The sequence below is a fragment of the Tursiops truncatus genome, chromosome 1 (genome assembly GCF_011762595.2).
Source record: "Tursiops truncatus isolate mTurTru1 chromosome 1, mTurTru1.mat.Y, whole genome shotgun sequence".
Taxonomy (NCBI): domain Eukaryota; kingdom Metazoa; phylum Chordata; class Mammalia; order Artiodactyla; family Delphinidae; genus Tursiops; species Tursiops truncatus.
The window spans coordinates 142,519,968-142,540,911 of NC_047034.1; the positions used below are offsets into that span (position 1 = coordinate 142,519,968).

Genomic DNA, 20,944 nt, shown 5'->3' on the forward strand with positions numbered 1-20,944 from the left:
GGATCTGGAGTTGAGCGAAGATGCTGAGTTAGTGGGGTGGCAGGGATTGAGCTCACACGGAGCATGAGAGGTCAAAGGTAGGTCAGTGCCCCTGAATGGGTAGCCCAAGAGGAGCCCTGGCTGCACGGCAGACTGAGGCAGGCAGCAATGCAGCAATGACAATCTGGAGGTGAGTTGGGATGGAACCCATAGCAGTGGAGACAGTAGGGGCAGTGGACATCTGGGGTGAACCTGAAGTCCCATATAGGCTTCATCAAAGTGGTCAAACTGAGAGACGCAGGCAACGGCCAAGTGGGACAGAGTAATAAGCAAACTGAAACCACTGAGACAAAGTTTTCTAATCTTTGTCACATAGTGGTGTATGTACAAAAATATTTATTTGTCCCAGTAGAGTAGAGGGACAGACTGTTTGGGGCCAGAGGTGAATGGATTGGGAGTTGTAAGAGCCCAGGGCTTGGGTTGTAAAAGCCCAACCCCCTGGCTGCTCAGAGGGTTAAGGAAATAAACTGAACACATCAATAAGAATGTGTTCACTGGTTGGGAAGCTCTGCAGTAAGGAATGTATTTTTCTCAAGTAAGAAGAGGTCTTGGGGAGATAATCCAGGGTTGCTGTAACAGCTTAGAGATACCACTGAGGACCTAGGCACCTCATGTGCTTCTAATCTGTCGTTCATAGTTTTCGACTATTGCCTTCATGGTTGTAACAAGACACTTGCAGCTCCAGACATCACATGAGCATTCCAAGTGGGAGGAAGGAAGAGGGGAAGGAGGGCAATGGCAAAGGGAAAACACTGTGTCATCTTTTTTTTTTTTTTTTTTTTTTTTTTGCGGTACGCGGACCTCTCACTGCTGTGGCCTCTCCTGTTGCAGAGCACAGGCTCCGGACACGCAGGCTCAGCGGCCATGGCTCACGGGCCCAGCCGCTCAGTGGCATGTGGGATCTTCCCGGACCGGGACACGAATCCATGTCCCCTGCATCGGCAGGCAGACTCTCAACCACTGCACCACGAGGGAAGCCCTGTGTCATCTTTTAAAGAGCTTTCCTGAAAGCCTCACCAAGGACTTGTTACATCTCATTGGCCAGAGCTGTGTGATGTGGCCACCTCTAACTGTAAGGAAAACTGAATGTAGCTAAGCATTTTGTTGCCCCAATAAAATCAGAGTTCTGTTAGAAAGGGAGAAGAAATGTGGGTAGGCCTGTGACAAATGCTGCATGTATTCAGGGAACAGTACATAGTTTTGCTTAGTTGGACCCCAAACTGTGAGGCAGGAAGAGGAGAAGGATGTGGCTAGTTGAGCCATCAGAGCCTAGGTGATGCAAGGCCTTGGAAGTCATTCTCAGGCTTCTGGACCATAACACCTTGGTGATGGGACTCCACTGATGGGATGTAGGCAGGGAAGTGATTTGGTCAGATTAGTGTTTTTGGCAGATCATTCTGGCTAAGGGGATGAAAGGAGTGCAGATGTTGAGGAGGAGAGGTCTCCTATGAGGTTAGTACCATAATCCATGTACATACATAGAAGGTCTCCAGTTAATCTCTGAATGAGATGATAAGACTTAAACTAGGATATCAGCCATGAGGAGGGGGAGGAGGGGAAGAATCTGAGAAATTTTCAGGGGTAAAAATGACAGGGTTTGGTAATTGATTGTATAGTTAGGGGAAGGGGGTTGGAGTTTAGAAATACCCCTGGATTTCCCCCATTTATTGGGATAAGGAATACAAGAGAAAAAGTAGGTCTGGAATATATAGTCGACACTTGAACAACATGGGTTTGAACTGCATGAGTCCACTTATACATGAAATGTTTTCAATAGTAAATACCACAGTACTATACAATCCATGGTTGGTTGAATCTGGGATGCAGAGGGCTGACTATAAGTTACATTCAGATTTTCAACTGCCAGGAGAGTTGGCGCCCCTAATCCCCGAGTTGTTCAAGGGTCAACTGTATAATTTGTTCAAAATCTCACAGGACGTTGGTGGCAGAGTTAGGAACTGAGTCCTGCTCTCCTGGGCCAGTGCTCTTTCCATTACTCTATTCTCCAACCTCTATCCTCTGGAGCCAGGAAAAACAGTCCACTGATGTCATTGGATCCACTGATTCTTCTCCCCCTTCTCTACTCACCAAGTCATGAGAGCCCAGAGATGAAGTTAATATGATGGTAGCACCTTGCTCCTGGAGGGCCCAGTTTGACGAGGATGTGCTAAGGGGGTGGGCAGATGGGGCCACCATAAACCCCAGCCCTGCTCTCACTGATGCTGGGGATCAGGGAGGGCCTGAACTGAGCATTAGCTTCTCCCCACAACTATTCTTTCTCTAATCCCTGCTTCATGGTTGGCTTGTATGTTAATTTCCCATTGCTGCTAGAGCAAATTACCACAAACTTTGTGGCTTAAAACAACACAAATTTATTCTCTTATAGTTCTAGAGGTCTGAAGTCTAAGATCAAGTGAGGGACTTCCCTGGTGGTCCAGTGGTTAAGAATCCACCTTCCAACACAGGGGACGTGGGTTCGATCCCTGGTCGGGGAACTAAGATCCCATGTGCCATGGGACAACTAAGCCCGTGCTGCAACTACTGAGCCCACGCGCTCTGGAGCCCGAGCAACAACTAGAGAAGCCCATGCGCTGCAACAAAGAGCCTGCATGCCTCAACGAAAGATCCCGCATGCGGCAACTAAGACCCGACGCAGCCAGAAATAAATAAATAAATACATAAATATTAAAAAAAAAAAGATCACGGTGAGGACAGGGCTGTGTTCTTTATGGAGTCTTTATGGGAGAATCCATTTCCTTACCTTTTTCAGCTTTTGGAGGCCACCTGTGCTCCTTGGCTTGTGGGCCCTTCTTCACATCACCAACACATTTTGCTTCCATCATCACATCTCCTACTACTGACTGATCCTCCTGCCTCCCTTTTATAAGGACTCTGTGATCACATTAAGCTCATCTAGATAATCCAGATATAATAATCCAGAATAATCTCTCCATCTCAACAGAATCACATTTGCCAAGTACTTTTGACCATGTAAGGTAACATACCCTTGAGGTCCAGGGATTGGGATGTGAACATCTTTGGAGGGGCCGTTATTCAGCCTACCACAGCTGAGCACCTTCATTCTTTTTGTGCTCAGCCTTGTGCCTGACAAATAGAGCACAATCCTTGCCCTTGATGAACTCACGGTTTAGGGGCAAAGGCAGAGAAGTCAATAGCAAATTACCGTGCAGTGTGAGAGAGGGAAGAACAGGGACTTTGGGAAACCAGAGGACTAGTACATAACCTGGTGTGGGTGGTCGATGGGGGGAGGGAGCTCCAGAAGAGACAGTATCCATGCTGAATTTTGAGGAATGTGTAAGAATTAACCAAATGAATAATAATGATAATAATAATAATAAAAGCAAACATTTATTAGTTACTGCTATCTGCCAGGTTGTGTTTTAAGCACTTAACACATGTTAATGCATTTGATCCTCTCTATACCATGTAAGGTGGGTACTTTATCATCCCTGTTTTATAGATGAGTAAACTGAGGCTTTGAGAAGATGATCCGTCAGCTGGAATTTAGGTCCTTCCCACTACTCGTTTTTTAAAAAAATATGTTTATTTATTTTTTAATTTTGGCCGTGCCGGGTCTTAGTTGTGTCATGTGGGATCTTTGCTGAGGTATGCGAACTCTTAGTTGTGGCATGCAAGCGGGATCTAGTTCTGTGACCAGGGATCGAACCTGGGCCCCCTCCATTGGGAACACGGAGTCTTACCCACTGGACCACCAGGGAAGTCCCCCTTCCCACTACTCTTCAGGTAAATATCAATGTCTTTCCACGGCTCATGAGGTCCTTGGTGATCAGGTCCCTTCTACCACCCCCATCCCAGACCCATCCCCACCTCCAATGCTGAGTCACTGGGGGCTCCTTTCAGCTGAGCCTCGTTCCTCTCCACCTCTGGGCCTTGGCCCAGGCTATTACCCTCTGCCTAGGATGGGACATACTCACCTTATCCTTCAGATCTCAGCTGAAATGCCACAGTATCAGGGCATTCCTGTCCTCAGCGGGGCAGGTGTCCTTGTTACTCACTGTCAGAGTAGCCTGCACTTAACCTTAACAGCACTTACCCCCTACTGTATTCAAACATCTCTTTTGTCCCCTCATTGTATTCTCAGTGCTATATAGTAGGGGGTCAATGAATATTTGCTGAATCAATAAAAAATATAGGGGAAGATGAGTCTAGGAGTAAAAGCAGGAGCAAGACTGTCAGACAGCACCTAGTCCAACACTTTCCTTAAATCTTTGGGAAATTGAGGCCCAAAGAGGTGCAGTGACTTGCCCAATATCACACAGTAAGTCAGAGGAAGAGCTGAAGATTCTGACCCCTGGTTCTGGGTTACTTCCATGGTTCCCAGTGTGATGCACCTGACCTTGCCCCAATGTCTGCCTGTCCAAGTATGATTCATCCTTCAAGATATAGCTGATTCCTAAACATCTCTAGGATGCCTTTCTTTATACACCTCAATTTCATCCCACCCTGCCGAAGTTAGAATTGACTGCTCTTTTCTCTGTGCTCCCCAAACACCCTCTGGCTTTGATCTTACCCTGCGATGCTCAGCTTACATTTTTTTTTTTTTTTTTTTGTGGGCTGCGTTGGGTCTTTGTTGCTGCTCACAGGCTCTCTCCAGCTGTGGTGAGCAGGGGCCACTCTTCATTGCCATGTGCAGGCTTCTTATTGAGGTGGCCCCTCTTGTTGCAGAGCATGGGCTCCAGGCGCCCTGGCTTCAGGAGTTGTGTCTCGCAGGCTCTGGAGCACAGGCTCAGTAGTTGTGGTTCATGGGCTTAGTTGCTCTGTGGCATGTGGGATCCTCCCGGACCAGGGCTCGAACCTGTGTCCCCTGCATTGGCAGGTGGATTCTTAACCACTGCACCACTAGGGAAGCCCTCAGCTTACATATGAGCTCTTCCAAGGCAAGCACTGTGTCTGATTCCTCTGTACAGATGTGATATGTGAAGTGTGCTGTGATACAGGAAAGCAGAGAGAGGTGGGATTGTCCAGGAATCCCTAACCCAGCCTGAGGGTCAGGGAAGGTTCTCTGGAGGCAGTGAATCATGAGCTGAACAAGCTGGATTAGCCATGTGGGTGGTACATGTGTGTATGTGTGTGCTTTGAGTGAAATGGGGCCTGGTGGTGGAGGGCAGGGCATTCTAAGGAGGGGAATCTTAATATTTGTGAGTTGGGATAATGAGATATTCACATGGTGGGTGGGTTGGGGGGCAACCCAAAGCCCCTTTTCTCCGAAGGATTCAAATAAGGAGGTTGAACTGACTTCCAAGGACTTTCCATAGCTAACAAAGCAGGCAAGGCCAAGACCAATTGTGTGACAAGTTGGGGAGGACTTCCCTTTACAGATAGTCTGATTGGATCATCTTGGGTGAGACAGAACTTACGACTCTTGTGCCTACAGCCAAGAGGAGTAGGGCTTGGGGATAACAGTCTTTTCCCAGGTATTTGCTTATGAATGCAAGAGCCTCATTCTCTGCTCCAAAGCCTTCTGGCATCCTGCTTTTCTAAAGAAGTCTCAGCCTGAGCATTCAACTCTTTTTCTGTTATTCTGCTGCCATCCACCCACCACTGCCTACCTAAGCTCCTCAGCACCTGCCGTCATCCCTTCACCAGCCCCAGGAAGGCCTGTCTCAGCTCTGCCTTGCCCAACCACTCCCCACTGTACTGCACAGGCTGCTCAAGCTGCCTGCCCTGCCCAAGCCATTCTTTACCAGCGGGCCATGTTGTCTAGCACATGACCCCAGCCCTGGCTTCAGCTATTTGGACCAGGTTGGGCTGTGAGAAGGCGAATTAATGGTACCAGCAACTTGTAAACACCAACCAACCAGGGCCAATCCGGTCCCACTCTCTGGAATTTGAACTGTTTATTCAGGGAGAAGTGGACCTCTGGTAAAGAGAAACCATTGAAAAGCCACAGTGAGTAAGGAAGTGAAATGGCTGAGTCACTGTAGTGGCCGGGCTCCAGAGGACGGACCAATTTGTTCTCTGTTGGCTGAGGAACAATCAGAGCCTCTGCTGGTGTGCGGCTGGAGTTACTGTATTTCGAAAGCAGCTGAAGTGCAATGAGACCAAGTGAGATTCCCAAGAGCTTATTCCCACACGCATCCCGACTATTTTGTCCCTCCTTTACTTGAGGGTTTCTCTGTTCTTTACATCCAGGGGCATCCACCAACCTGGCCAGTCGGCCCTGTCCAAGGTGGTCTTTTCCTCTGGGAATCTTTCTGGCTACAGTTTAATTCCTACTATTCTTCGCTGAGTGCTAGAGACTTGATGTATTTTATCTCTAATTCTTCCTTCTCTGATGAGGAATCTCGGAGACATTAAACAATTTGCCAAGGAATTCAAATCTAGAACTTTCTTTCACCAGAACTCTCCTCTTACCTCCAGGCCATATTCTCTTCCCTTTCTGGGCCCCGGAATACTCCTTTCACTCGCCACAGATTTTATAAAATTTCCTGTAATTCTCCTTTCAGCACAGAAACTATCTGGCATGGCTAAATAATTGTTTCATATGTCTTGTCTTTGTAACAGAATCCCAAACTTCCATTCCTGTTTCTTGTTTGTCTTCTGTCATAGCCTACTGCACAGTGTCATGCACGAAATAGGTGGAAGAAAAAAAAAAGGCTGCATATGTTTACGCATCGTGTGCCCCTAGCTCAGTGCCTGGCATGTGGCAGATGTTCAGGTTAGGATTCTAGTGTAGACAAGGCTTAGGTGGGTTTCTCCCTGCCCCCCACCACCCTGCAGTACCTCACAGGTAGGTGGGTGTTCAACTGATGGTGGTGGTCACATTAAAAGGCCGTCAGTGTGCTTTAGTGGAAAGACACTGAGTTGGAGCCAGATGGCATGGGTGTAAATTCCAGTTCCGCACAACCTTGGGCAAGATACTTAACGTCTCTGAGTCTGTTTTGTCAGATGTAAAGTGGGGATTATGTTATGTGCCTCCTAGGATTGTTTTGAGGATTTGGGGGCAACACAGGTAATGAAGGAGCTCCCACCGCAGTAATACTGGTTCACACAATGCTTTAATTTGTAGGGAGACTCATAGGGCCAGCTCCAAGGGCAGCTAAGGTGGCCTGTAAACATTCTTACCTTCTGATCCTATCCTTGACTCTTTTCTACCTCAATGACTTTTGGTGGTTTAAATAGATCTATCAACAAATAATCTTGTTTTTTGGCACTGCTGAGCAAACTGTGTTTAAAACTATTACTTTTAGTTTTTCTTGGTCAATTTGCTTGTAAACCAATATTATTGGATCTGTTTTTCCATTAAAGATTTGGGGAGAAGGTTAGCCCCAGGCACAGGGCATTAATGTTATTTCCCTTGTTCGTTACATAACAGGACTCATCTCCACCTTTAATTGAAATGAAGCTCTAATTATGACAGAATTGGATCATAGCCAGGGTGGTATAACCGGGGGCTTTGGGGCCAGATAGGCCTGGGTTTGAATTCTGTCTTCACCACCTACTCACTTGCAAAAGATATCAAATCTCTCTGAATCTCTTTGTGTTCAATGTTAACGGGTGATGTTACCCTTCACTGGGTTGGCAGAAGGACAGAATGCTAAATGTATAGTGTCTGGCATATTGGAAAGATAATAAATGCTAGTGCTCTTTCTAGAAAACATTTCTTAAACCTCGAGGACTTTGCTGGAAACTCTTTAAAATAATTACATGGCATCTTGGAGTGGCATGTGAGTCCACTTTGTATTTGAACTACTAGTAGATCAAGCTGGACTTGCATAGGGAAGCTTTTTGGTAATTAACCCGGGGTTGGGTGATTTTAAGCCAGTTTTCATCCTGCTGCAGAAACAAAAAAAGATGAGACTGGAGAAATGCTATTCCTTTAATTGAAGGAACACTTTTATGTTCTCAGGTCTATTTTAATCTTAAGTGCCGATTATGCATCATTCTCTCCTGTTAACAGACACTTCTGTAAGTGATCTGCACAGAGAGAAATATGATTCTAACATAAATACTGTACCATGAGAAATTATCTTATTACCTAATATGCCAAAAAGTTAATAAGATAAAGGAACAGTACGAGCCATTTTTGGACAATGTTAAAACTTGATTTTAGCTCATGGAAATAAAATGTAATTTCCTTTTATCATTCTCTTTTTCAGGTAGAACAAAGGCAGTGAAGGGTGTAAGGATATTATACAGCTGTGTTCTGTGAACTCCTGTTAAGGCTGTGGAATGGATCCAGGAAGGATGGCCTCAAATTAAGATTTTAATGGCTCTTCCATTTAGAAATCACACTCTTGCTTTTAACGCTGTCTTGTTAGATCTGATTTTTGACTTTGCAGGTGAAAGTAGAAAACTCCATTTCCTATTCAACTGTACAAATGTTTGCCTCTGTGTGTTTGCATGTGTATGTCTGTTAGGGAACAAATGCATAGCGCCTACGGAAAGTCAGGACAAAACAATTTCAGGAACTGGGAGTTTCCTGAATCATCTATGGTAAAAGGCAATTAAATGCCAAATTTTGACAAGGATAAAGTAGCCAAACCCAAATACTGACTGAGTAGGGGCCCCGAGAGACTTTGTGAGTGTCAAATGTACTTTTAAATGTTATTCTTTGGGGTTTAAATGTTTTATTCAACAAATAATGATTAATTTTGATGAAGGAAATTTAAACAGGACTCAAGTTGATAAAAACTGCTGGCTGCAACCATCATTTGGCCAGTGCTTGATCTTTGGTAGTGGATGTAAGTAGTTTTGATGCTGGTGGTGATGATGTGGGGTGGTTACAGATACTAGCACGTGTTTTTGGCCCTCTTCTGTTCCTATCACTTTGACAGAAATAACACTAAGTAAATGCCTTCAGCCTTCTCTGGCATGCCAATTCTTCATCCAAGCAAAACATAACGTACCTAGGACCTGAAATTTAATAATCTCTGCATTCTTGCGATTTGTTAGACCTTTCCTACAAACACCTACAGAAACTATACAATGTTTGCCTGGAGATTTGAGGTAACAGGCTTACACTTGCAGCAAGACAGATTTTTTATTAGATGTTAGGCAGACAACTTGTGCTGATGATGGGAAGTGTTGCCAAGAGAGTGTATGTAGAATGTCCTTCGTTGGACGTTTTAAAGATCTATTGAAACACCTACAGCTAATTGTGAAACTTTCAGGACAGATCTGTTGGAGGCTGGGGAATGAACTACATGAACTGGTGAGATTCCATCAACTTCCAATATTCCAAAATAAGTATCCATTTGTTTAAAGTGCACTAAAATGACCCCTTTAACGAGCAGGGGTGGTGATGATTGGTAATAACTATCATAGGTTTGGCAGCAACATTTTTAGACCCTATGTACACATTTGCGAAGCTCTGTTATTCCTGGGGGTAGTAATTCGTTTGAATGCCCATTTCTCTTCAGAAAAGGAACATAGCAGCTTGTCTTTAAGACAAAACTAAAAGGAGAATCTTTAAGTATGTGAAGTTCAGGCTGACTTAGAGTTTTAATATTTAGCTTGGTTAATTAAATCCTATTCTTTGCCCTGAATTTAATTATCCCAACCATTGAGGTAATTTAATATAATAATAAAAAAGGAGCTAATGAGAAATGGAAGCGACTCTGACTATTCCTTCATCTGGATCAGTGGGGGCATTTCTTCTTCAAGTGTCAGTTTGTGGATGGTGATGTGATGTTTTATGGGGTATTATGAATTTTCAATTAGTGAGAAGATGAAAAAGACAGACAGTAGATCATCAACGAATGATCATATCAGGAAATCACTGGAAAGCTCATCTGTAAAGTTCAGGGCATATTTTAATATGACTTCATGATACCTTAGGCAGTCTTTTCCCCCTAGGCTGAGCTTGAATCACGTTCTTCTACGCAGTATGAAAAAGTCCTTGTTTAAGGTTTCTGTTCAAAGGTAAGAAAGTCAGATACTTGACACTTCTAAGCAAAAATGAGTTTAAATAAAGAGGTGACCTTTCTTTTCACTTCCAGTACAAAATGGTCTGTTTCCTTACTGTTGCGCAAGCTTTGCCACCTCAATGCTGAGGTGCTGTGCAGTTGTATCAGACTTGGATTCAAATCCCAGCTGGAAATTTGCTAGCTGTTTCAAGTTAATCTCACTGAGCCTCAGTCTTGTCATCTGTGAAATGAGGATAGTGCTATCTCCTTCTTCCAGATGGCTGCAGGACCAAGAGAGAGAACGTAGAGGGCACCACACAGCCTGTCTGACGCATAATAGAAGCTCTGCAAATAGTGACTCCCTTTCTTCTGCACAAGTCACAAGTATGCTTATAAATGAATAACAGACACTAGTGGATCATAATGCCAAACACAGTGCCAAATGTGTCGGCTCATTATCCACCAGGACAGTGCTCCTCACACTTTAAAGTACCAGTGATTCACCTGGGGAGCTGGTTAAATATAGCTTTGCATTCAGCCAGAGATTCCGCATTTTAACAAGCTCCCAGATGACACTTAAACTGCTGGCTGGAGACCATACCTTTAGTGGTGTGGAACTAGGGCAATGACTTTTGAATACTGAGTTGACTTTGAGAGACTGGGCTAAGTTGCAAAACAGAAATTTACTCTACTTTTTTTGTTTGTTTGTTTAATGGTAAAAATATTGGGGAAATCGGAAGATGCTACAGAAAAAAAAGTGTGAGTGAACACATTTAAAAATCTGGGAAGCTCGAATCCATTCTACACACTTTCATTTATTGTCTGGACAAAGTACAAATAATTCAAACACAACAAGATTATGAAAAAAAAACATTTACAATACTTTCCCTCAGAAATCATCTAAACTAGCAAGATTAACATGAAGTCATTCATTATAACTAAAGTATACAACTGCCTGGTCCTAAGATTTTTTTTCCTTTTTTTTCCCCCCCAAGAGTGAACACTTTATAGAGAAGAGATTTTGGCATGCCTTTCCCACTAATGCTTAGCAAATGCATCAAACTTTGCCAGCAAACTGAGTTCATTCATAGCAGGTGATGTTAAAAGGTTTCCCTGAATGTTGAATGAGTGTTCTCTGAACTGAAATCTGGTGTTTTTTTCTCAAAACCGAAAAGAGGAAAAAAAACAGAAAAAAAATTTAAAGGAGGAGTCTATGATGCAGCCGTGGTTTTCGTTACCTCTCTACCACTACGGCTACTACTACAAAGTTTGCCTCTTTAGTGTGAAAACAACAGTTCTGTCTACATGCACTTAGTGGGTTCAGCATGAGAAAAAACGCACAAAATAAGCACAAGTTATAAATAACCATAACGTTTTATTACCATTAAGACTAAACTGGTATTGAAAAGATTGTATATAACAAGACAAGAAAAGCAATAGCAAATTTAACTATCAACTAGATTATGCATAGCGAGTAACTGTTTCTATTACCCAGGGAAGAGCATGAACCCTTGTATTTTTTTGTTTTGTTTTTGTTTTAAATATATAACCGTACAAAGCACAAATATACTAAAATGATCAGTGCACTGGACGTGGGAGAATGCTCCCTCAGTCATTTTGTTCCCTTAGCTCTGTTTTGTTTTCCCCAATCTGAATTACGTTAAAATAAAGACCCAGTTGTTTTTATTTTTCTACTGTGCAGTAAGAAAAAATATTCACAACAAACATGACAATATATCAAACAATAGTTCTACACAAGTTACCTTGATACCTCTTTAACTGTCACTTAAATATCATAAGAAAACATTTTAAGACATATACAAACAAAACTAGCCAAGTGTTACAACTTATAATAAATTAACCCAAAGAAAAAATAACTTTATATATATATATTTATATTGTATATACACATACACACACAACAGAATGACACAATAATATGCTTCTTCCCATAGTTTAAGTAAACAAATAAGTAGTCTAGCCAATCTAGCTATATTTGATCTCGGCCATAGGCATCATCACATCTGCAATTAAATAAATAAGTGTTTCAAGCAACATAAACAGTGTTTCAAATGTACCAACACAGCCCAATTCTATCAGCATGGGCTACAAAGTGAATTTGAAAATTCCTTAATGAATTTAAAGCAAATGTAGTTTTTGTTTTCCTCTCCTAAACACATTACATTTAACTATGATACTAAGATATGTAAATAATTTCGTAGCACCTACTGCTCAAACTAAGGAAGTTTTAGATCAAAAGGAAAAATTAATCTTTTTAATTTTTGTTCTGCTGACATCCCATACTGATGACTTAAAGAAAAACTGTCTTTCAACTCATCTCCTTGCTTTTGGGTTTTGACTGTGGGGAACTGTGGTACCCTGGGTAGAATGAACACTCCTTTCCCCTAGTAATTAATAATTTTTTTATTATTATTACATGCTATGAAAAGATATGAAGATCATCTGTTTATAGCCCATCCTTCAAAAAACAGTCTACGAATCCAGTTTAAAACACACATCTTGATCTCTAAAAAGTTACCAGTGCAGTATGAACGCGACAAAGTTGTCAATTTCCCCTAAATTAGCCAGTCAAAATATTTTTTTCTCAAATCCAGATTCTCTTGTAAAAATTCTTTATATTTTATAAAAATAGATTTTTCTTGAAACCCATTTTCAGCAAAGAGACCACCTCTTTGGCAACGTTAATGTTATTAAATTGTTAATGTCATCAGGTATCCCCCTCGCCCCCATCCCCTAACAGAAGACTGTTTTAGTTCACATGATATAAAAGAAAAAAGGAAAAATAAAAAAATTTGCAAAAGTTTCTTTAATTTTTGCAATTTTTATTATTCCTCTTTAATTTGTGTGGGTTTTTTTTTTTAACCAATCTGATTGGATCAACATTTTGACAAAAAAGAAAAATCTTTATTTTCTTTCTTTGAATCCCATTACTTTGTAAAAATTGTTTTATTTTTATTATTTTTTTTTGTTTTTTGTTTTTCTTCTTCAAATGAGCGAATGGTCATCTTAAAAAGACCCACCTTCAAGGAAGGTAGTAAAATTAGCTGGCTGGGTAAAAATCCCTGCACGTCGCTATCTATGTATATTATAGTCAACAACGACAGCTATGAAAGAACATTCAATGCATCAAAGGTATTTTTTTGTGTTTTTTTCTTTTTTTCTAAGCATTATAAAATCCTTTCCTGGTACACCTCAGGATAATCCAATGTTTTAATACTTAGGCAACACTGGCTTATAAAGTCCATGGTTGAATATAAGCCTTGAAAAGTTTGTTTCTCTCTCTTTTGTGTGTGTGCGTGTGTATGTGTGTGTGCGCGCGTGTGTTTTGTTCGTATATATTTATATATATATTTTAATAAGTAAGGATGGGAAATTCAGGACTTGTGGGCTTTGTTGGTTTTAAAGGAAACTTGCAACACTCGGTCTCCCAGGCGGTACCCGTTGAGGCTGGCAATGGCCATGGCTGCCTCATCATAGTTGGTCATGGTGACAAAGCCGAATCCCTTGCACTTGTTGGTGTTGAAGTCACGGATGACTTTGACGTTGTTCACCGCACCAAAGGGGCCGAAGAGCTGCCAGAGGACACTCTCGTCGGAATCAGGGGACAGATTGTAGACAAAGATGCACCAGCCTGTTCCTGTGTGACCAGGGATGTTCATTCCCACAAGGCTTGTCATCCCGTCAATGGTGATTGGGGAGAACCTGGGGGGACAAGCAGAAGGGGGGACTGGTCCAGACATCAGTCTGACCGTGGATAACACACAGATGCACAGACACAGACACGGGGCAGAGGCCTGAGTGAGTGTTTGCAGGAGAGTCTTCAGGGTTTGAAAACCAAAATACAAAGACTAATGTCTGTGGCATTTCTTCTAATGGGAACAGTTAGACTGGCTAAGGCACATATATGCCAAGAGAAAGGCCTAGGTCAACCACTAAGAACCACGAAGAACTCCCAGGGCAAGTCTCTGTCATACTATCAAGTATATGTTCATAGGGTATCCCACTCTGACCCTCACCTTCCCTCCCCACAATAGATCGTGAGCTCTTCAGAGAAGGGGCCCCACTTCATTCATCCTTTTGCTCTACTTCTTTATTCAGTGGAGCCCATATGGGAATCTCACAGACATGACACGTAGAAAACAATAACTGCTTATTGATTGAACAGGTGAATAACACTGGTGGATGTCGATGCTCGGGACATTTCACTTATTTTTTAAGGCAGTTTAGGAGATGGCCCAGAAGTGCTCAAGTCTACCATCTTTGCAGTCCCTTGACTTAACGGTGGTCAAAGATCTCTCAGTATTATCAGGCATGGAGATACATGAGATCTCTAGATATTATGGGGCACAGAGATACACCCATTGTTATTAATCCAATGGGTGGCTTATGTTTCATTTGGCATTTATTCAAAAGAGTTCCAAAAAAAACCCTGAGCAATAATAATAAAGACGTATCACTCCTTGATGCTATATTATCTGGAATTCATTTCTAAGCGTCACAGGAGTGAGATTTCAAGTGGTGTGTGCACTTATATATCTTGAATCACTGTACATCAGAAAGGCAAAAAACTGTTTTTTGTCCTATTACAACTACTTCTGTATTAGGCTTCAAAATCTTCTTAGTTTTCACGTAATCTTGAAAAGAAAAACAATCCTTTAGATTCTATTCACCGTCTGATAAAATATGTATGTGATTCATGATGGATGCATCAGATGAAACAATTAGGTTACCAGTGCCCACAGCAGAAAAAATATTTATTAACATTTTACTTTATACCAAACTCATACAGGTATTTTGACTCTATACACTGACTAGTATCTTGCTTTTCATTTGGTTAGTTTTTTTTTTTTTTTTTTTTTGAAGTGGGGGATAGGAGGAGAGGAAGCAAAAACTGGGGAAATGAATGGATAAAGTGTCATTTAGGAATGTTTTAAAAATATGCCTATATTATTAGAGATTCAAAAGTCCTATGAAAGAATAGTTGTGTATCTAACTAAAATTTAGATAATCCAATGGCCGCTGAAGATATGCTAAACATAACGACTCAACAGATATTATTTTTGGTATTGTTCACTACATCAGTTTTCCCTCTTACTTAAAAACAAATAACAGGACAAAACCAAAAACATCATGGTACAGATTCTTAGAAGGGCAAACCCATGTCTAATCGTTATTTGCATTATTTCTGAACATTGTCTTCTCAACCTTCTCTCCTCCAACTGAGCCAACTGACCTCTTTCGGTTTATAGGTAGAGAACGGCTCAATATGGTAAGGCCAAAGTCAGGACCAGCAAAGAGGTTTCAAGGACAGCCTCAACTCTAGATGGTAATGTTACCTGGAGCACTTTGGTAGGAAGGACTCTGGATCCAAATCTGGGTTTAACAGGGAAAGAGAATGCTCTTATCAACTTGTGAAGTTTGCTGCGGGTGGGGAACTGGAGGAGATGGCAGTGTGCACGCTGCCTTGCAGTGTCTTCCCTGACCTCATCTATGCATAAGCATCACTCTTCACAATATCTGGTGCAACTTCGCAAAAGTTCAAGAGGAGCAAAGGTATGGGACAGAGCTGGGAAAAAGTGTAAAATGCGTGGGAACAGGCAAGCAGTATGCTAGACATGTGGAGATAATTCACAGTTACCCTCATGGGGGCTGGGATTGAGATTCAAGAGGCTGGCACCCTGACAGTGAAGTCTGCAGTCGAGTTACTTTCTCCACTGCATGCCAGTTTCCAGAGCAGGGTACCTACCATGCACCGCAAGTGGTGAAAGGCCTGCCTCATACAGGGAGTGTGACTTGGACTATTCAAGACCACATCTCTTTCCCTTGACCGCAGGAAGGGGAATTAAAGTGTGCGGCTCTACAGAGCAGGATGATGAAGATGCTATCTCCCTAGCAGCTCAGTGGGGCTTATCAAAAGTACACGTGGGAATCTCATGGACACAGTGACATAAAGCACCCAACCTCCCGAGATTCAGTTTTCAGACTAGGTCTGGAACACCCTTGTGACTACATTCAGAAAGTCCCCCAAACCTTAACACCACAAAAAGGTTTTAAATAAAAGAAACAGCAAGTTTAAAACATACATACATATATAACCAAGGGAGGATTGCTAATAACTGCTAAAACCTGTAACGAAAGAAACCCCTGGTTGAGGTGCACACAGATACACTTCATTCTCAGGCTGGGCCCTGAAATGCACTTTGAGCTGGGGGCGGGAGTCATAAGGTCATCCATGCACTTATTCATGCTTTGGCCAGGGCTGGTAGTCCGAAATCTAATTTTTCCACTGACAATCATAAGATGATTAGCAAAATGTTCTAATTTTCATTTGCTGGAATCTGCCCTCTTAACTGAATCTTGGCATTGCTAATGTAAAACAGTTGCTTTGCAAGTTTGCAAAATCATCTGGCAAAGAGTCACAGCCTTCCCTCTTAGGGGAGCTGCTCAGAGGACCAGATTATTAAAGGCTTGGTAGCTGTGGCACCTGAACCATAGGAGAAGCCCACCTGCAAATAAAAGAAAAAGTGAAACACACAAACACACTTTGTGTGCCCTAAAAGAAACAAAACCAACTGAGGTCTGAAAGTAAAAGAGAATTTGACATGCTGGTGGAAGAAAAAGGAAGAATTAAAAAAAAAAGTAAAGTTAGTGAATTAAAAAAAAAAATTCTAGCCCCAGTCTGTGCCAACACGGACATCTGGCAATCTGTGGAGTTTTAATTACCTCTTTACGCCATAGGCCATATTAAGCAAATTGTCCAGCCTGCAAAGAGAAGGAGGGTCTCTGGGTTAATGCCTCACAGATGGCAAGATCGCTCAATGGAACTATTAATAAGAATGCTCCATTTTCAAAGAAGAAAAGCTCAAAAACTTTCCCCAGTGCTTAGGAGTCTATCCGCTGGTAGTTCCCCCTTTTCCTGCCTCCAACTAAAGTAATTCATGTTCAGGTCAACGCCAGAGTTTAAAGCAAGTGTCTAATGAACCTTCCTTTCTTTCAAGGTCTCAATTAATTCCACCCCCCCCGCCACCTCTCAGAACATTTGTGGGGATTTTATTTTACGTTGTGCTGTGAAAATTTTTAAAGAGGGGTGGCATCTTAAGTTGTTCACTTTTACTGTAATGAAATTGATGAATAAAGGTCTCTGCTCCAGAGAAACAATGTAAGCACACACATCCTGCATATCGGAATGGATCTTTTCTCTTAGCCTGGCTACTTTAACTAAATCTTCTCACCACACCCATTTTTTTTTTTTTGATGGTGGGGGAGGTTTGAGGGTTCAGATTTTTAAAAAATTAGCTTACTATTTACAACCTGAAAGCACCTCCCAGCAAACTGCCATTTTGTTATAATCTCCTTCACCTTCAGCATCTTCCTTGGGGATAAGCTATTCACGTCATGGGGCAGTAGTAACCATAGTTTCCACCATTAGAAGCCTGCTGGAAAGGTTTTTTACACAAATACTGCATGTACTCTCACACAAAATAAAAATTAGATGACTTGGACTCTTCGTGAAATCATTAACCCTTTCATGTTCAGGGGCGTATGGAAGTACACTCCAGAGGCTGATTTTTCTCCTCCTTGCGGCTAGACGGAAGGGCCTACTATCTTCCCATGTGATGTTCGAAAAAGAGAAAGACCCTTCCGTTAAAGGGAAGTTGGGACATGGGTGGGATAAAATAACTATTTAGAATTATTATGGGTAGGTCAAGAATATTCTTTGTTTTTTTTTTTTTTTTTTTCGGTACGCGGGCCTCTCACTGTTGTGGCCTCTCCTGTCACCGAGCACAGGCTCCGGACGTGCAGGTTCAGCGGCCATGGCTCACGGGCCCAGCCGGTCCGCGGCATGTGGGATCTTCCCAGACCGGGGCACGAACCCGTGTCCCCTGCATCGGCAGGTGGACTCTCAACCACTGCACCACCAGGGAAGCCCAAGAATATTCTTATCTCTTGCATAACAGAGGTCGGACTACCTACATGGTCAAGGTTGGACTGCCTACATGGAGAGAAATCTGCCTTTCAGAAATGTCCCAGGAGAAGGGGAATGCCCCGTTGCACCTGGAGCTTCCTGGGGGTTAGGTACCCAGAGGAAACACTAGTAAGGCTTGGACAAAGTCTTCCCCCTTGTCTTTCCGGAGTCTGCTGACAATGTCAGAGTAAAGGTAACACAGAAGAGAGGATCCCCTCTACCCCCACCAACCCAACAGAGTTACCGGCACAAGAAGGAGGAGGGCAGAGACCAAACCATTCCCTCTGGCAAGGATGTGCCTTCTGGGCTACTCTTTTCTTTGACTTTATTAAAAGCCACTGCCTTAGCTTTAAGTCTAAACTGCTGAATGTGGTCACTTATCTGTGATTAACTCTCGTTGAAACTGAACCTCCTTATTTGGTTAAATGCAGAAATTTTGTTTCAATCAAAGAATCTGAAGGTTAATCACGGTCACAGCGGTAGTTTGAAAGGGGGCTTAGAAAAGCTTAGAAAAGTCCAATCATCACATTTTACAGCGGTGGAAACTGAGATTTGGGGGCAATTTCCCACAGTGATTGCTAGAGGCAGAGGTTCTCACCCCGCCCCATGCTTCAGGGCCATGGGCTTCCCTGGCTCTTGTCCAGCACTCATGTAGCAGGGCTCTTTCCCCTGTGGGCACGCCTACCTGAACCTCTGAGCCTGGTGGTGAAGTGGGCCAGGGTAGCGCCGGTTGGGGGACTGGTAGAGCTGGGAGAGCAGGGCCTGGCTGGACTTCTGGCTGGGGTTGTTGGCAAACTTCACAGTAATTGGTTCCGTAGCACCACTGGGCTTCTGGCCATTCAGCCCTTTGATTGCTTCTTCTGCCTCAATCCTCTTATCAAACCGGATAAATCCCACCCCTCTGGACACTCCTGGGGAAAGAGAAAGAGCCTTGATAAAGAGTGAACAAACCAAACGGGTAAACATCTCCAGGAAGAGATGCGCTGGGTCCCATGGATTCCCTTGGGGAGTCAGCCCACCTGTGGGGCCAGGGCTGAGCCTGGCTTCCTGAATCTTTTTCACCCATCAAAATGCACCTGCCTGCATTTCTGCCATCATGCCCCTGGACTGTGACTCCTACCCACAGAACACAGGCATCTTTCTCATCTGTCCCTTCCAGCTCCCCCCCCCCCCACCACCCTGCTCAATCCTCAGGTCTCCCTTTAGTTGCTGTAACTGATCACCCACTGTCCAGTTTCTAGTCCTCCAATGTGTCCACCACACCTGGCAACTAAATAATCTATTTGAAAAGCAAACTCTGACCATATTATACCATTTAAAAACATCTTTTATACTTTTTCTGTACCTTTTCAATTTTTTACCTTGTGCATAGTACCCATTCCTCATTGCTCCCTACTCCAAACATAGAAAAACAAATGAAAAAAACCCCCACAAAAATCCCTTCCATAGCTCCATGCTGCATACGGATGAATTCCAGACCGCTTGGTGTGGCACTTAATGTCCCTGATGATCTGGCCCCAACCCCCTGTTGAACCTCATGTCAGCCATGCTGAACTGCCAGATACTCCTTGAACAGGTTATGTTCTGCCTCAACTCCACGCCTTAGGGTATGTCCTATCCACCTATTCTACAGGGTACATCCTATCCACCTAGCATGCTCTGTCCCTCCTTCTTGCCAGATAAGTGCAAGTCATCCTCCAAAACTCTGTTCAAACATCACCTCCTTGATGGAAACTTCCTTCCCAACAGTGCCCACCAGGCACAGCATGCCTTCTCCTGAGCTCTCGTTGGGCAACAGACAGCCCTAGCAGGTACTCATCACAGTGGAGTCTTGTACGGGCAGGACTGTGCCACCTTCATCCCTGGTTGCTGGTGTCCCTCTGCGCAGTGTCTGGGGCAGAGCTGCCTTCAGTGAGGGTTTGTTGCATAGTCAAATGATAAACACATGCTAAATGGCTCCCAGGGGGTGTTTTAAATTAGAGTAGGTGAAAACCTTCTGTCATCAACAATGCAGCCTGGGGGTAAGTGGGGAGAGGGATAAATTGGAAGATTGGGATCGACACATACACACTACTATATGTTATACAGATAACTAATAAGGACCTACTGTATAGCAAAGGGAACTCTACTCAATACTCTGTAATGGCCTATATGGGAAGAGAATCTAAAAAAGGGTGGATATATGTATTTGTATAACAGATTCACTTTGCTGTACACCTGAAACTAACACAACATTGTAAATCAATTATACTCCAATTAAAAAAAAAATGCAACCTGGGTGCCTTTCTTACTGACAGGTGGTGGCCGCGGTTGCTTTTCTTTATGATGGCCAAAGTATCACAGCACCAGATCCTGGGTTATCCCTGTACTGCTGCTAACTAACTGGACAGAAGTCACATGCCCCACTTTGGACCTCTGTTTTCTCATGTGTGAAATGAGGCAGTGTGAGGTTGCCTCTAACTTTACAATGCTATCATTGGAGACAGAGCTATACATACAGGCTCTTTTCACATACGAAAGTAATGTTATTTGGTTGAGGGTTGAAAGAGACTTTGAAGGTCATTCAACCCCACTCCCAGCTTGATGGCTGAATCCTCTTTACAACTCTGCCAAGTAGTTTAGCTGCTGCTGGAACAATTCCCACGACGGAGATCTCCTACTTCCCAAGATGGCCCATTTTAAATTTCGGCAGTTGATTGATAAAAAGTCTTTCTCTTAGGTCAAAAATCTGTTTACTCATGACCCACATCCTTTTCCCCAAATAACCACTACCTCTCTGCTCCTATGGGTCACAAGGCACTGGCTGGTGACACTGAGACACAAAATAACGGCAAAAAGATACTTAACCTGTGACTTGATCCACCAGGATTCGTGAGGTGATGATACGGCCGTATTGTGAGAAGAGCTGCTCCAGTTCCTTCTGGGTCATGGTTTTGGGAAGGCCGCTAACGTAGAGGTTAGCATCCCTGATTGAGGCAGAGCTTGGACGGGCATATGAGACCTAAGAAAAGGCAAGAGGCGCTAAATC

General features: G+C 43.1%; 1 protein-coding gene across 3 annotated transcripts in view; it reads right to left on the reverse strand.

Moving 5' to 3' along the window:
• Window positions 1-13,324: 13,324 nt before the first annotated feature.
• The window catches only part of ELAVL4 (ELAV like RNA binding protein 4), an 85,905-nt gene continuing 78,285 nt past the window's right edge, over window positions 13,325-20,944 (reverse strand). The window contains exons 4-7 of one of the 3 annotated variants that reach the window (XM_033852912.2): window positions 20,764-20,917; window positions 18,602-18,827; window positions 16,674-16,712; window positions 13,325-13,652 (exon numbers count right to left, since the gene is read on the reverse strand). In XM_033852912.2, the coding sequence (XP_033708803.1) occupies window positions 13,325-13,652; window positions 16,674-16,712; window positions 18,602-18,827; window positions 20,764-20,917 (747 nt within the window). Of the gene's footprint in view, window positions 13,695-16,673; window positions 16,713-18,601; window positions 18,828-20,763; window positions 20,918-20,944 lie in introns of all 3 variants that reach the window. The other 2 variants (XM_073789475.1, XM_033853088.2) reach the window with 2 other exon arrangements.